This window comes from Falco cherrug, chromosome 10, assembly GCF_023634085.1.
Source record: "Falco cherrug isolate bFalChe1 chromosome 10, bFalChe1.pri, whole genome shotgun sequence".
NCBI classification, from domain to species: Eukaryota; Metazoa; Chordata; class Aves; order Falconiformes; family Falconidae; genus Falco; species Falco cherrug.
Window position 1 is genome coordinate 14311729 of NC_073706.1, and position 17974 is coordinate 14329702.

The 17974-nt window shown below is 38.7% G+C and overlaps 1 protein-coding gene across 3 annotated transcripts; it reads right to left on the reverse strand.

Moving 5' to 3' along the window:
* Positions 1-1610: 1610 nt before the first annotated feature.
* On the reverse strand, positions 1611-17938 carry YTHDF1 (YTH N6-methyladenosine RNA binding protein F1). 3 transcript variants are annotated; one of them, XM_014284805.3, is made up of 5 exons: positions 17501-17938; positions 17063-17087; positions 15525-15604; positions 9404-11007; positions 1611-3094 (listed from the first exon to the last, which is right to left on the reverse strand). In XM_014284805.3, exons 1-4 carry the CDS (start codon positions 17525-17527, stop codon positions 9433-9435), a joined length of 1707 nt encoding a protein of 568 aa, XP_014140280.1. In that variant the 5' UTR covers positions 17528-17938; the 3' UTR covers positions 1611-3094; positions 9404-9432. The 3 variants fall into 3 exon arrangements, with proteins under 3 accessions (XP_014140280.1, XP_005444938.1, XP_014140281.1); XM_005444881.2 differs by having other exon boundaries at positions 9481-11007; positions 17501-17937; XM_014284806.2 differs by lacking the exon at positions 17063-17087 and having other exon boundaries at positions 9481-11007; positions 17501-17937.
* Positions 17939-17974: the final 36 nt, after the last annotated feature.

Consider the following 17974-nt stretch of genomic DNA (forward strand, 5'->3'; position numbering starts at 1 on the left):
AGTGGGTTTATTTTTATGTGCCTGTATCTGCCCTCAGTGGAGATTTAACTTGATCATTTTCTCTACAAGCTCAAGCCACTTAAAACCATCCTTCACAGTGCCAACATAATCTCCATGGTATTGGGTACTATTACTTTTGGTGTGACTACTTGCAAATTAATACGTTTTTTTTTTTCCCCCCTAAAGATGTAACGTTCACAGCTTCAGCACAGTACAACGCACTGCCATCACCGATCAGTAATTGAACCAGAGAAATAATTTCAATTAACTCTGGAATCAGTATTTGGTGCTACCAGCTGTATTTGGCTTAAAAGCAGAAGGCAGCAAGGATACATCAAACATGTAAAAACCTCAAACAAAACCAACGCATTTAAGGAGCGCATTTAAGCACAAATTCTGAAAGCACACAGGCAAGTTCTTTTGGAACTATTCCTTGAATTAATTAAGACAGTAAGAAAGACCTATGACACAAAGTTATTCTACAACAGACACTGGAAGAACATTTCTTCCCCCTCACAGTGTAATTTGAACAATGTGAAACAAAAGGTGTGAGGCACCTCTTTATATTGAAGAGACAGTTGATGGAAAATTAGAACAACCAGCAGCTGAGTGTGATCTTGACACTGAACAATCCTAAGGAAGGTGGTTGTTTCACCCACTGCTAAAATTTTCTCCCCACATAACTCAGATAGTGTCGTACAATTCAGCCACAGCGCTGCGATATCCGTAAGAAATCACTGCATGCTGAAGCCATTATGAATATTTTCTGTGACCCACGATGCCAGATCGCAGGCTGAAATACATTATAACTTCCCCTAACAACACAGCCAAACTGGTTTCAGCTAAAGGCTCTCAATTTGTTATTTTTTGGGTTCTTTTTGGTTGGTTGGGGTTTTTTGCCTTTTTTCTCTTTTTTTTTTTTTTTTTTTAAGAAAATATTCACCTGAAAGCACTACAAAGATACTTTTTTTTCCCAGAGCTAAAGAAAGGAAATAAAATTTGTGTAACTAACTTTTCTCTTCAGGGTCCAGATGGAGTTGAATTCTTTTTGGCTCTGAAATCAACAGCTCTCAGTGTCCTGACATAACAACTGAAACTAACAGCAGGTGCTTTTATTAGATGGTAACATGTTTATAAAACGCAGTTATTGCTTCAAAAAGTCAGTTAAAAAAAGACAGCAACTCAAATTACTGAAGTTAAGAGTTGGGAAATACAGCCAACTGCTGTAAAAGAAACCATTCACAGCTTCACTTCTATTTAGAAAGTTTCTTTTCCCATCCCAGTGAGCCACATCTGTGCTGCTGCCTCCTGAAGGCTACAGGACAACTTCCAATTATTTCTTCAGCTTCTCTACCACACAAGGAGAAGGGAAAGTACAAGTGACAGCCACTGCATGCGCAGGTATTTCCTTTGAGGAACGGTAACATTCAAAGCTGCTTAAATGTCCTCTGCAGAGCCCTGCAAAACCCTTCCGCAGTCATCAAGCCAACATCTAGGTTAGTCAATCAAAACACTCTGTGAATTAGCCTTAATGCACGAGTCCACATAAAGGGCGATTATAACACAGGAAGACAACTGAAAGTAGGGAAAAAATGAAAATGACATCAAACTTGCTAAATATGTATTGTTTATTAAGGCTTGTATTCTCCTAGAGGAAAAAGTTAATCTGTCCATTACCCCTTACAGGCAGTAACAGTCCAGAGACAGAGTTATACGTTCTAAATACAAGTCTAAATGATACAGATTAAACTTTATTTAAATTGGAGGTCCTTTTGGAGTAAATAGTATTCAGAAGATACTTGCTTTCTAATATAGTAAAAGATCCTCTACAATAAACACGTGCAGATTCAGTGTGCTAGAGCAGCGGACATGAGCACCATTTCCATGCTTAATTGGAACTCCAGTTGGTGACAGGTTCTCCGACGGTCCCCTCACTCCACAAAAACATGACAGCAAATTCAGTTTCTTAAAACAGGTTTTTTTACTCATCCAACAGAAAAAAATTAGACATACACACTGTCAATTTTAAACATCTGAGGCATAATCCATCATATTATCCGTACTATTAGTTCCTACGTTAAAGCTCAGCATTATTGGTATAAAAACTTTAAATGGCATTAGGATTTGGGGGGTGGGAAGGAGTAATGAAGGGAAGGATTAAAAATGATCTGCAATTAACTAATAACACCTGAAAGCTGAAACAGGTTTAAACACATTGTCCAAAACCCCTGCAATGTTGATAGCATCACATTATTATTTAATTAAGCTACAAAAACCGTAAAGCAGAATTATGGCTGAGAGAAAGTGTCTCACTCACTCTCGGCAGGATATGTTATAACAAATGCACACTGAAGCACTGGTTAACAGAATGTGAAAGGGAAATATTTTCCAGAGAAACAATTTCACTGACAATTTGATTTTTCTACTAGACAGAAAAAACCAACATGGTGCATTAGCAATTTTAAAAGTGTAATTGTACAGATAAATAAAGAGGCATAGCAGCTGCACAAAGTGATCAGAAATTTAGGGTTTTTTTCATTTCAAAATTCTGAAGTGCAGTATATTGAAAATTTTTTAAATGACAAAAATCAATGCATGGTTTCTTACTTTCGCCATGAAGGAAGAGGGTTTGGGAGGAGGATAAAGGAAGATTTGTCATGTATTCTCCATAATATCTGTATCTGGCTAGGAACATAATTTATGCCAAAATGAAGTCTTTGGGAAGCACTGACACTTTAGTATGCTCGTGTATAGGTCCACATTAGGTTAATATAACTGTTTACCAACTTAAAAAAAATAAAAAGACACACCTTTATTAATGATTTCTACAGAATTTTACATAGAAAAAAGGTACAAATTAATGCAGATCTGCTTGGGCAAAAATAAACTACAATGTACTTAAAGATGCGACAACTTAATTTCCCCTGCACGAGAAGATATATTGGAGCTGAAAGCTTTAGTTTGTCCTGATGCCAGGATACAGCACCAGTATACTTAAATTTTGTTTCTCATAGTCGAATTTAATATCAGTTCTAGTATATATATATCAAACTGTATATGTTTATTCTTATTGTTTGTTTCGATTCTGACGTTCCTGCAAAGAGAAAAAAGTTAAAAGTTAAGAAAGATTTTAGCCAAATGAACAAGCAAATGAACAGCACTCATGTGATCCCAAACAACACACTTTGTTAGAACATTGCTGCTACATTTCATAACTACACCATATATAGCTGACAAGCCCAGGGATCTGACAACTTAATATTAAGTGCAGAAAAGCTGAATACCTGCACAGCCACTTCAAACTGACAGCAGATAAAGGTCACAGCAGGGAAGTAAGAAAGGATTGGAGTATCAACATCCCTAAGCAGAAACAAGGACCTGCAATATTCTCCTTTCTGGGTTATTTTAGCTACTGCAGCAGTAGCACAACCAATACAAGAGGAGCAGAAAGGAGAAGGTAGATCACTGAACTTCACAGAACTAGTAAAATTTTGAGGCACTCAAATGACTTTGTAGTTCAGTCACATTCAGTAAAAGCAAGGATTTGAGCTCTCTAGAAATTCTGTTCCTAATTCTTCCTATCTGTTCATCTACTCTGGGAGGCACTGTGAAATACCTGACAAGTCAGGGGTGAGGTGGGGGGTGGGTGGATAATAATAATAAAAAAATAATCAGGTGGAAGAAAATTTATGTACTTTTGTGCAATCTGATAAAAACCAGCACAGCTAGACTGAACAATCCAAGAATTTCTAAAAGCATTCTAGAACAGAAGCCAGCAGGCTCTTTGAAGTCTCCCTCAAAAGTTTCTGCTAACCACAAATACTGAAGACAGGTAAAGGTAAGCTAAGGGATACCTGCAGGCAGGCATCCCTCAACTGCTCTAAGTCTTCATCTAACCAGCTTGTGCTCTCCAAGCAGCAAATAGTCACGCCTCTGCTCCGATTTGGAGCACAGCCTCCGCTCAGGACTTACACAGACGAGTTGAGCAATGCAGCAACAAAAAAGGGGGGACTTCAATAACTGTTTCAGGAGCCTCTTAAGCTGCAGAACATGCAGAAGAGAGCAAGCCAAGTTCAAAAAAATATGCTGCTGTATCTTTAGGCCAGTGTGTTTTTCCAGCTAAGACACTGTGCAGACTGAAAAGAAAGGGCTCAGCTGACTGCTTTCCCTTTCACCCCAATGGTGTTTAAAACAGACTGTAGAGCACAAAACCAAACCCCATTTCAAGCAAGAAAATTGTGCAACAGCCTAAGCATGAACAACAGTCAACTCCTAAACTAATGCCTTCACAGTTTACTTGTTTTGTGGAATCTTTCTGTATAAAATTCATCTTGGAATTGTTTCTGCTGCGATGTAAAGCTTATTTGCAAATATACCAAACACTATAAATGTAACAGACTGTATTTGGTACTTCAACTGGTCACAGCATAAAATCAGGAGTTTTTAAAAAATGGAATTTATTGATTTTAGCTTCCAGGCAGAATAATAGTAGTACTTCAATTTTCATAAAAAATAAGCCAACAAAATCTAGTATAAATTCTTACTCTATGATTTAAGACACAAGTAAAAGACAGCAAAATTTTTTTACCAAACAAAGAGAACAGACCACGTGAAGTGGTACAATTTGTTTTAGAAATCTAAACGCCTTCTATCTTTTAACTGCTGACTTGTGATGAACTGTCAATAATAGTCATTTCTTAGTGGCAGAGTATCAGAACACATCAGGTGTTGTATGTTCTTAATGAAAAGACCTTATGGCTGCCTGGCATTTCCAACAAAAGGTGGTTAGGAAGAGTATCAAACTGAATTGTATTAAGCCCATTTTAAGGCTTCCAAAAAAGTAATCGTTCCATCCTACTTCCATTTCTATGATGGTAAATCCCCTTTACCTTGCTCCGCTGCTCCACCATGTTCACCAGCCCATTCTTTCCCATTGCCATCTTATATAACTTAAGTTTTCTGTGTAGTATTCCACAGACCCTCATAATTCCACCTTCTTTTAAACATCAAAATTTTCCATTCTCATGGACTAGTTGCTCATAAACAGAAGACTGGCTAGCACCTGAGATTTTTACCTGATACACAGAAAGTATGCTCACGGCATTCAGAGACTCAGCTCAGGCTTTAGAATTCAGTAAAAAGTGCTATTTATTGAGCAAGTTATTAAGCAATTCCTCCTACACTGCTTTCTCTCTCAGGCACTAATCTGAGTTTTCCTTCTAAAAAGTATCTGAAACCATATAAACTGACAAGGAAGAAACTGATGCAACAATTCTTCATGCTCTTGAGCAGGGCTGTTTTATAGAAGCTCTTTCAAAATCTTCTCCTTGATACTATTTAGCACCACTGCAAGCAAGAAGCACTTTTGTAAGCAACTAACAAAGCTCTGGTCATTTTGGGTTTTGAAGATCCAACCAGGAGTCTTCACTGTTTCTCTTCTCCAGGGGAATTCTCTGGTATCTCACAGGGGAGTTCCTGTTGCATACTTCTCCTTCACAACATTAATATGCATAGTCTTCAGACACAGGAAAAATGGGTTTTTGCAAAGCTTCCAATTTCGAGACACTCACCGCTGTCTTAACTTTTGTTCCTTTCACCTCAGTCTAAAGCAGCTGTCAACTTTCTGTCTACACTAGATTTGTTAAGGTCTGCAGGATGAAAGCATTCATCTTCTGACACAAAAATATAAATTTTTTTTTGTATCAGAAAACAAATCAGTATTAATCTTAAAATACTATTTTTTTTAACTACAGTTTTGGAGGAAAGACAATATTCCATCCTCAAAAGCTGTGCAGCAATGAGTGTGTTCACAGAAAGCATACTGAAAGGAAATGCACAATGCTAGACGAAAATGAGTACTTCTAAGGGCCAACATGCATTAAGCTAACTACCACTTTACAATAATTTATCACCCAAAAGGAGAAACAGTAAGCTCAGTGACTCAAGAGCTTTCTAAGACCATGCAGCTCTTTCAACACAACACCAAGGCCAAGTGCCTTGACACAGTTCAGAGGTGATGGTACAGCAATCCAGCCCAGTAACTGACCATCTAGTTAAATACAGATCTACCCAGACGAGCTGCTGACAGTAGATCAACCCACCTGTCCTACTACATGAGATGCAAATAAAAATACCAAAAACTTCAACAAGTTTATTTTCTTTACAAGCTTTTTAACTGCAGAGGACAATTTTTTTAAGACTATGTAAGCATGTTTCTAGGGAATGTTAATAATGCCACATTATAATGTATTTTCTTTTTAAAGAAGCTCTCTCACACATGTTGCGACTTTTTTTGTATTTTAAGAGCATGAGCTTTGATCACAGACATTACTCTCTTTGTCAACAGCTGTAGCAGCCCTGGAAACTAACTGAAAAATGCTAGGTGGAAGAGATTTCAAGCCACTCCCTTTTTTTTTTTGCTATTTCATTTCAGATACAAATATACTTCTATTACTCCTCTCCCAGGTTCTGGGTCAGAGTGGGCTTAAATAGTTTATTACTATGGCAAATCAAAAGCTGGACTTGCATCCCAACATGAACAAATCTTCCCTCAATTCTAGATGATGATGCAGTCCTTAAGCAATGCTAGTAACACTGATGAACCTCTGGCACTTCCAACGAATTTCATGCAGCATTATACCTGCCAAATCCTCTTTTGATGATTTGGCTTTAACACAGTGGTTCCTAGATCAGTTGAACTCAGAGAGCACACACTGGAGCTTACTCCACATGCGCTAGTGAAGGAAAACACTGGTTAGCAACAAACTGTAATCATCTAAAGAAGTGAAATGCAAGTGGCTTGCATTGTACAGATTACATGAAGTTATTCTTCCCTACTAAATATTTGTGTATAAATGGAATTAAAGTGTTCAAGCCCTCCACGTTCTCTAGATTTTTAGGAGTTCTGGCCGTTTGTAATCACAACAGTGGTGAAACGGAAGCACAAAATTTCCACAAGTGATTTTACAGCTAAACACAGTATAATGAATAAAAAACATAGCAACTGGAAAGCCAATTAAGATGGCACATACACAAACAACCATCTGAAAATGTCAATTAGGTCGTAAGAGCAGTAAGGTTCTTCAAAAACTGTTGTCATAAGAAGGTTAACTTTGCATAACAGGAAGGTTTCAACTTCAATAGCACAAACTTCTCAACAATTAGAAGTTTATGTGGGTGCATATCCTGTAAAAAACGCTCTTTTAGTAATCAATTGACTTCTAAAATTCATTTAGTCAATGAAGGGGAAAATACTAGCTTTCCAGACAATAGCTTTATAGAATGCAACCCGACAAGCTCTGTCTTTTCTTTCCCTCACCGTTCACCTGCTTTACCTCTCTAGCACTATTAACTTCCTCAGCATACTTCAATTGTATATTGTCCTATTCTCTAAGCTATTTGAAGGAATCTAAGAAATGTTAAATCAGACTCCATAGCTCATTTTCTGAATGTGTCATATAAGCTAGAGCCTCAGTTTTAAATGAGGTAGAAAAAAATGCATTATATTGAAAAACTGATCCTGCTATAAAGCAGTGGCCTGGGTAAAACTACCGTATCAGCACTTCAACTGAAAGTGGGAAATAGTTGTGTATATTAAAACAACCCAAAGCAGGATCAGCCCAGTAGCTGAACATCACGCCCCTGAGCTACTGCAAAGCAAAGGAAATTTGGTGTTAACAGCCATTGGGACCCTCCCCAGGCCAGTAAACAACCGTTCCAACACCAGATCTCCTATGGCTTTCCCAGTACTCTCACTCCTTAAACATGCACATCATCCTCCCCTCCAGACTTGGAAGCAAATCACAGGGAGACTGTGTTAAAAAAACGCAAACAATTACCCCCCCTACACTGTAAACACTGGTCAAAGGAACCCAGACCTTTTGACTTATTCAAGATTCTCTCCTACATAAGGAAACACCTCTCCAAGATAGAGGTTGCATTAAAAACTGAATGGCTAATTATCTCCTGAATCACAGAATAGAATCATAGAATCATTTAGGTTGGAAAAGACATTTAAGGTTATCAAGTCCAACTGTTAACACAGGAAAGTCCACCACTAAACCATGCCTTTAAGTACCACATCTACAAGTTTTTTGAACACTTCCAGGGATGGTGACTCCACCACCTCCCTGGGCAGCTTGTTCCAGTCCTTGACCACCCTTTTGGTGAAGAAGTTTTTCCTAATATCTAACCTAAACCTCACCTGGCACAACTTGAGGCTGTTTCCTCTTGTCCTGAAGGAACGAGGTGTGTAAGTAAAGGCTTTTAGGTTTTAGCTTGTGGAATCCCACAGGGAGTACACAGGAAAAAAACAATTCTTAAGCTCTCCTTCCCTGCTGTATTGAGGTATGCCATGCACTTCGTATCTTATGGCTAGGAAAAGCTGAGCTAAAAAGTTAAGACACTGAACTCCTTTTCTCTCAAAATTTAAGGGTACATTCTACAAAGACAGTTTAAAGCAATTTTATCTGTGCTTTTAAACAGCAATAAAACCTTTAAAATGGCAACTTCAATTTAAGCTCCAGGAACATGCATTAAGTCTGTGCTTCAAAAACATTTTGAAGCAAGCGTGAGCTGTGCTAAACTAGCCTGTCAAAAAAATGCTTCTTAAACGCTATACAAAAAGGGTCTATGAAATACTATCAACATCAAGCAACTTTAAGTGTTAACTAGCTAGTAACTACACATCCCAACACCTAATATTTTGTCAGCCCATTACTTGTAGACTGACTAATTAGAAAAAGACATTCTTGAAACTGAGGTCATGGGATGGATAAGGACAGAGGTCTCTTGCGGTAGACTTAGAGCCATGAAAGTTTTCCCAGTTACTGCCCATATTTCTCTTACTACATTGTCACTCCAAACTTCTTTTCAAGAATTAGTAGACAGATTAGACCTGGGAACTGAAAACCTTTATTTACCCAAATAATAATACATGTGACTTCAGCAGCAGAAACGCAATCTTTCTAGCACTATTCCAGCAATTTTATGCAACTCTCTTTTCCACAGACATCAACTGAACAAACAAGGTCAGGCCTCTTGCTCTTAAAGGTGATGTACAAATTTCAAATACCAATACAGGTATGAACTTTAGTAGTCTTAGTTCCAGTCAAACAGTGTTAAAACACCTCATATTTAAGGCAAAAAACTTAATCACTGGCAGAAAAAAAATCTGCACCTATTTTGTAGTTTATTAACCATTTTAAGATAAAAAAATAAATCAAACTCCAAAGAACTGGACATAATGTCCTTTACCTGCATTACTGCTTAGCCTTCTGTTTTGAAACCCATTAGCTATGAAATTGTCACAGACAAATAAGCATCAGTTTGTTTTTTGTGTTGTTAAACACACATAAAACCATCAAGTTGAGATGTATTAAAAACATTTCGAATTCCTACTTACATTTTTTCCACCATAGCAGCCTTCACATTTCATTTTCCCCATATCTGTGTATAAAATAAATTTTTTAATAAGTTTACCTTCCGCACCACCTCCTCCTCTTCTTGGCGCTTTTCATAATGAGAAAAGTCATCAAAGATGGAGGTCGTGTGCTTGTAAGTAGCAATAATTTTAAGCACTTGTTTTGCTTTTTCTAAGGGCACCTCCTGTGTATCACGGGAGTTTGTAACTGGTTTGTTGTCATTGTTCTCCAGCCTGATGTGTCGGAGCTGGTTGTTGGGCACATCCTTCACAAAGATCCACTTGACATCAAATTTCCCCTTCCACTTGTCCTGAGACCAGACACCTGCACTGGTGCCATAGTCCACAGGTGATTTCATCTCTGCTACTCCACAGAAGTGTCCACTGCCATTGACACTGAACAGCAAGTAGACTGGACCCTTGCTATTCATGGACCGAAAAGCACTGTCCAAGCGTTTGTTGCCATGTTCCGTACTACACCAAATAGAATACTTAATGGAACGATGAATGTCATCCTCAGAATAGCTCTTTATTATGAACACACGTCCATTTTTAAGGTTCCATTCAAAATCTTTAGGGTTATAACTGTGAGCAGCTTTCAGTTTTTCAAGAACAGGATGGGACTCGCCACTTGGAACAGGGTTAGGCTGGGTACTGCCAGCTGAGCTGTTGTCGTTACCAGTTCCTCCGCTTTGGCCAAAAGCTGCATTTCTGTTGCGAGGAGCTACCCAGCGATTTTGGGGTGGCTGTTGAGGGGTCTGATACTGTGGCTGAGTCAATGGAGGAGGCTGAGTTGGAACAGGCTGAACAATTGGTTGCTGCGGCTGTGGAACAGACTGAGGAGAAGGTATCTGTTGGGGGGCAGGAACTTTTGCCACAGGACCCTTATTGTCCCAAGTACCTATGTCCATATTATGCTTTATAGGTGGAGGCGGCAACGCTCCTCCAATTACAGGTCCAGTTTTTGTTTTCATTTTAGGCTGTGGTTTTGCAGGCTTGCTAGCAATAGCAGCCCAAGAGGTTGGTTTAGATACTGGCAAATTTACATTAGATCCACCGTTACCAGAGAGGGCACCTGTCATCCCAGCACTGTTGACAACAGAACCTACTGTTTTCACCGCAGAAGTTGTAACGTCTCCACCAATCTTAAGTCCAACCATTCCCTGTTCAATACTGTTCATTCCAGGAGCTTTATTTAATGTATCATTATGAAATCCTGTTTGTCCATCCACAATGGTCCCACCCAGTGAACTAGGTGGGTAGCTGTAACTGCTCCCATATGCTGAACTTTGAGTCTGCTGTCCTTGGGATCCACTTGTTCCCCAAGCTGAGAAGGCAGGATTTTCAGGGAAAAAGTTAAACCGGTGTTGATAGATATTATTTCCCAGACCCCCAGGCTGTCCAAAAACAGCATCGTGCATAAAGTGGTGATCTCCATTACTGAGCTGTCCATAGGTAGTGAGATATGGGATAGGAGGATCTCCTCCTGTAGACCATGGTGCTTCACTGAGAGAATAGGGGAACCCAATCGATGGTGGATAATAACTGGACAGATAAGGATCAGTCATTGATGGATAGCTACTGTTCTGTTAAAGAAAAAAAAAAGGTAACCAGATATAGAAACCCCCTTTATTTATAAATAGCCACAACACTGTTCATCACCAAATAGAAAAGAACAATAGAGACAAGGTAATTTAATTCCTAATTACAGATCTTAGTATACACTCCAGGAAAGAATAAGGGCTAAAATGCAGTATTCTGGGCATTTATAAGCACCAGGACTAGTGGCTCAGAATGAGGTTAGTACTTGAGATTTTGAAACCATGTAAGCTTAGTCACATTACTAAGGGTACTTAGTGGCTTCTTCTAGAAGTATTTCATCTATAATACCCCAAAATATTTCAAGGAACTTTGTATAACAACGTATTTTGTGTCTCTCAGAACTAAAGACATTTTGCATTTCTACATCACTACATGGGAGAAGTTTAGATTGTATTACTTTAACATGACAATACAAGTAACAGAAAATATGATTACAGTCCTCATTATGGGATTGTTTTGAGGGGTCAACAGTCCCCTCAAACAAATAAAACATACCTGAAGTGATAAAACATGCAATGGCTACTCCTGACATAAACAGGATCACAGTGAGATCACACGCTAAGAAGCATGCCAAGTTTGCTGTAGCTAAGCCTAACAATTACAAACTGAAATTAAAGTGATTGGTATACTAGAGACAAATATATGCAAATATGACACGTGATAACATGCCATCCAAACTCTTTGAGAAAGACCCTATTCAGCCTTTCCCAAAAGTCTCTTCCTCCCCCAGTAGGTAAGTTACAAATGTGCAAGACTGTCCTTCCAAACAGGCCATCTCTTCTGCTCTATGAAATAAGAGCCTGACTGCTACAAACCAGCAGATCCCCCTCTGAAATTCTAGCTTTTCCTCCCTTTCAACTGCTTCTTAGAGCAAGCTGAGAAGCCTCTCCTTCCACTGCAAATCTTCTGCTGTACTTGCTTTTGAAGCATTCTGTGTTTCTCATATTCAACAATGCTAAAGAACAAACACAGAATATTCTAAGATAGATTTTACTCCTCTTTAAATAATCTTGAAGCATGTATACTGGAGACCTTCCAAACTGACACTCTTAACTGTAATTACCAGTGAGGGAGCGGGAAGGTCAACCTTTCCTGTTAAGAAGTCAAGCAGTAGCTAGCTTTCCTTACTCATGGAGAAAGATCATTTTAAGAAGAGGAATTAAGATTTCTTTCAAACAGCAACATTTCTAAGTTGACAAAATGTATGCAAAATCGGCAAAACTGCAACAGAACTTCAGTCATTTTTCAAAAATATCAGGTTCTTTCTCAGCTCGTTCAAAAAATGAAGTAAAAAAACCTCCTTGCTGAAAATAAGCATAATACCCAACCGATAACAGACTTTTACTGCTCATTTTTCAATGCCTCCTTCCAGGATACCCCAAAGTCACAGCAATTCAATACCCTTACTTTCCATATGCAGAATGATACCACAAAAAGCATCCAAGACTCACATACAGTACTGCAAACACTTCTGAGACTTAAACAGCCTGAATCCAATGTTACTGATTCAAAAGAAATAATCTCTGCCACTGTTCATGCCGCCTTTATTTACATGCAAATTCTGTCATTAACAAGAGGTACACAATCCACCTTCCTATGAGAAGATCTAAATACATTTGATTTTCTAAGGCTCCCAAGCTTAAATAATCAATATTTAGCATATGAAAACGTTTTTCTAGAAGACTTTACTTTGAGATTGCTATGTGTTATATCTTAGCGTTAATACAAGAAAAATGTAAAACCAAATGCAGGCGGAAGGGAGGAAACATCGATAGTTCTTTGGAGATACTTTCGTTAATAAATTCTACATCTGTAGAATATATGAAGACCAAAAAGAATAAGCAGGTTTTTTTGTCCTAAAATATTTCTGCTGAAGGATTCTAGACAATTCCTGAGACTGTCACCTCCTGTCACATAGCCTGTAAAGCTTCCACAAGGATTCTAACAAGATTAAAGGAAAGTTTTAGCAGACATCCTTGCAAAACATTCAATCTATTTTGACTGGCTTTATGCCAGTGTGTAAAAGAGACTCTGACAGAAGTCCTTCACTGCAACAGCAGAACATCTATTTCAACAAACTTATCCCTGACCTTTCTGCACTCTTCTACATATTTTTTTAATTAAAAAGAAACAAACAAACAAACCAAACCATTGTGTTAATTCGGAAGGGAATCCTCCTTTCTCCCAGAGTACACTACTTGATAGTAATTCCCTGTTCCTTATGAATAATCTTTTGGTTCTGGATGACATTACATGGGAGATGCCTTTCTTGCTTTGAGTATGACTTTGCATATAAATACTCTACTTCACTCATTTCCCTTTGCACTTGAAAGTACTTTTAGTGTGCTTTATAACAAAAAGCTATCACATCTCAAATTCAATCTGTATGACCTACTGCTATGCGGATACTAGAACATTTACGGAAAGAAAAGGCAGTACCACTACTTAGAAGCAGTTAACAACAGGAAAAGAGAAGACAATTATATTTTAGCTCATTATAACATGTTCAATACTAATCTGTATTTTTAAAAGATGAAATTAACACAATATTGCCAACCTACATTTGATTTTTTATGTCAAATATACTGTTGTGTCCGCTGGGGTTTTAATTTCTTAAGTTTTGGGGTTTTTTTAATATTCAGTTGGTTTCAATTTTTTTTGTAAGTCACTTACATTTTACAGCAATTTTAAAGGGCTGAATAAATCTGACTGAATAACTAGATAATAAGGCTTTGTTCAGAAACATGGTTGTCTTCAGTACAAAAATCTCACCATCCTAATTAACGTTACCGTCACTTTCCACTTAATGTGAGACGACCTACACAATTGTTTCTTGTAGCATACCAATTTCTTACTGCAACATAAATAAATCTGTCAATGGAGCTACACTTTCATGTCAGAAAACTTTATTAGAATTATGGAAATTCTAATCATCATAGCAATTTTCCCATCTAAACCTAATAATAGGGCTTGTTGAAGAATTAAAATATAATAGATTCTACATTTTTTCTATATGAAGTCATTAAAAATTATATACAAATATGATGAAATGGAATTTCAAAACCTCAATTTCTTTCAAAACTAATTTTGCATTAAAAATTAAAATTCCACTTCCTTTTTTTCTCCACAAATTCCCTGCTTTTATACCTGCTACAGTACATTAATTCCAGAGAAGAGGGAATGCTCCCCATTAAATCATTTTAGCTTCATATAAGCTTAGAGAACATGTCCATGCTGCAGAGAACAACGAAGCTTAGCTTGGGAGCTGGAACCCACACAGTACAGAGCTCAGAAGACAATCCGTGTTGTCCTATACACACACTTGCCCCAACATCCACAGTGGTCTTTCTAGATTGCTTCCAGGATGGAAACAAGCTCAAGTCTATCTATACTGTCCTAAATTTTGCACCCTTCCTCAATGCTGCTATGATCCAAAACAAATCTGTAACACAGTTCCATCTATCTGACTGCCCTAACAAATAGGGCTAATACATTTGAAGGTAACGATACACAGTACATGAATTAACGCTGTTTGCTCTAGTGTTTATGTTCAAGATGAAAACAGTCTCCACAAGTGAAACAGAACAGCTTGTTATATGCTTTTTTTTTTTTTAGCATGTAGAATGATTTTCTTTTGAAATCAAATTTGATGATGTCACCAGCATTAACATTGGCATCTATCAGCTTCCAGATGAGTTATAAATTTCCCTTTTGAAACATAACACTTTGCCTTTCTGCCAACAAATAATACTGTACCTCTGGTAGGTGTCTCTCTGAAACAGTATTTCATATTTGTGAAAGAAAACTTTTTGCATCTCCAGTTTCTATAGATTTTGTTCACTTCTAAGATTTGAATGTTAAGTCAAAAATTACTTCCCTGATATAATTTTCCCTTATAACGGTATTTAAGTCATGTGTGTTGATTTAATGTATGTTATAATGACCCAGGTTATACTGAGTTTACATTACAGAATCTTACTCTAAAAATAACACAACTTTAATTTGTAAAATATTTCAGAGGACACAAAAGAGCAACAGTATTTGCTGGAGTGTAAAAAGCAAGTGGGACAACTCTACAAGCTGCCTAGAAAGCATCAAAAGCAAATTTAAACTACACTAATTTCTAGGATTATACAAATTATACGAATCTAGAGAGCCCAAAAGCAGAACCTTCAGACTCCCACACACAACTCATCTGTCAAAGAACTGTAAGATCAAACAGTCTGTCACAGTACAACCGTATCAATAACCTGCAATTTGAGGAGCAATCAGCGGACACTAGTTGGAGCATTAAGTTCATTTTCACTTGTGGCCATCTGGATATGCAGAGTAATATTAGCTTTGTGAGCACAAATGCTAGTTGTATTACCAAGTAACACAATATGCTAGTCATTTCTTTTTCCATCTCTATTTAAGGAATTTGCTCCCTCAACACAATCCTATGAATTGAGTGCCAACAGCATGCCTAAGGAAAAAAAAACGAAGTTAAAAATACACTAACCTGATTTGACTGCCCAGAAAGGTAAGGTTCAAAATCGTTGTCATGAACTGTATCCTTCTGATGTAACGAACCATTTTGTACTAGAAGAAAAATGTTACAACACATCATAACACTGCTTAGCAGCATTTATGTAGACTTCCACCCTATGTTATTTCATGAAAAGGCGTATTTCTTCTTCACAGCATGAAGATTCCTAAAAAGACCAAGGGATGACATTTTTCCCTCAAATGGTTTCTCTTTATATTATTGCTTATAAAACTAAATCTGAGTAAATTTAAAAGTTTAAAATATTCTGCAGTCGAGAGTAAATAGACAACTCCTGAATTAACTCTGAACAAAAAAATAATTATTGATAAGAATTTTGTGAAAAATATTGGGAAACAACCTTTATTGTTCTGTCCATAATTAGAACTCTTAGAAACTCACAGTTCTCCCAGCATGTGTCATTCACTGCTTAAGTTAAGTTGGCTAAAATAAGATGAGGTGAGGTTACATTTAATTATGAAATAGTGACCACTAAGTGCCTTAATAACCTGACATTTTCAGGAAAACTTAAGTCTCGGTTTTCTCATGTGTAAAACAGAAATCTCTGCCATAATCAAAGGCCTACTTAAGCATAAATTTATGCATGAAAAGCATTCAAAACCCATTACTGGAAGATAAGCACACTAAAACCTGTTATTAGGTCACTTCAAATACTATTCTTAGTTTAAATTTAAGAAAAAGAGATCAAACACATTATGTGATAGCTGCTTTATTTACTTATTTCATAGAACAGCTAAACTAAAGGTAACACTACACCAAAAAGGATGTTTAGCAGCCAAGTTTGGGAATTTACCAAAGTATTTCTGCAAAGATTGTCAGGGAGAGTACAAGTAAGAGAGTATTTACAAACACAGGAAATAGTGTCAAACTTTCTGTAACTAGAAGTAGCTGGATTTTTAAGGCAGGTTAAGATATATTAAAAATCATTTATAGAGTTGAATATTGTTAAGTTTCAAAGCCTAAACAATTAACACACTAGTGATCACAGTAACAACAAAGGTATTTTCTTAGATTACTTGTTATTAAATTTAATTTCAAACAAAGCACAGGAGCTATCATCAAAAGCTAACTATTTTAAAAATATCCCTAAATTTTGTAGGCTTATACATAACATCTGGTACATACACCAGTCAACAGCAGAACAGTAACAGAACTGTATTCATACAATAGGAACAGTGCAAAATTACGGAAAAATGCATATTGAACTGGCATATCCTTGTGACTTTACGAACAGATCTGCTTTAAGGAAATCAAGAGCTTTATTATATTTAGTACTAATGCATAGCCCTTCCCACTGTAAACTCAATAGCATAAAGTGGGATGCAAGCAAGCTCGTATGAGTAACAGTTTATGCTATTTTTGAAACGAAGCACAGCTTCCAGATGTTATCACCACGGACTAGGAGCAATACCCTTCTGCTCACCTACAGGTACCTGCGCAATTCATCTGTTACAGTAACAATTTAAACAATCAGATCTCAGCGTGATCCTCACCTTTATTATCCTGTCCTTTCGGTCTCTGGGAAGCCATAGCAGATGATTGGGTAAAGAAAGGGGGGGGGAAGAGGAGAAATAAAAGTTATTTTTAGAAACACTCTTATAGTGTCACTGCAAAACACACAAGCTTTTGAGGACGGGTAAGAGGCTCGCAAAAATGGCTAACAAGATATCCAGGTTTGTTTAGACTGGGGTTGCGGAGTACGCTTCATGGCTCATTCAGCACCGGCCTGCCTTAGAAATGGCCACGGCTCTCGAAAGGCTGTGGGAATGTGCTGTGCCCGTGGGGGAATTTAACGAGAGAGATTAAGGTGCAAAGAAGCCGGGAAGAAGAAGAAAAGCCTCTCCCGTGCCAGAGGCAGGCACCGGCCTGCGAGGGACCCCCCCGCCCGTCGCGGGGAGGCGGCAGGCCCCGCGCTTTGCTTCGCCACTTACCTGAGGGTCAACGCTTGTGGCAGACATAATTCATGTACAGGGCCGCCGTGGTTCAGCAGAGCGGGCCGGAGGAGAAGGCAGGGCCGCGCGGCGCGGCAAGGCCTGGCGGAGGGGCGGCGGCGCCTCTCCCCTCAGGCGGCGGCCAGGGAGGGGAAGGGGCCGGGGCCCAGGGGGAGGGAAAGCGGCCGCTGGCGCGCGCGCCGCCGCTCGGCGGCTCCTCAGGGTGGCCCAGGAAACGGTAGGCCGGCCCCGGTCCCGCGCCTCGCCTCACCCTGCCGGTCCCGCGCCTCGCCTCACCCTGCCGGCCCCGTCTCTTCACATGCCCCCGGGCCGCGCCGCCCGGGCCTGCCCGCCGCCGTCGGGCCGCAGCGAGGGATGCAGCCTGAGCCTCCAACTCCAATGGCGGCGGGCGCCGGGCTGCGGTGACGTCAGCATCGAGAGCGCGCGGGGCACGCCGGGAAAGCGCGGCCGGGC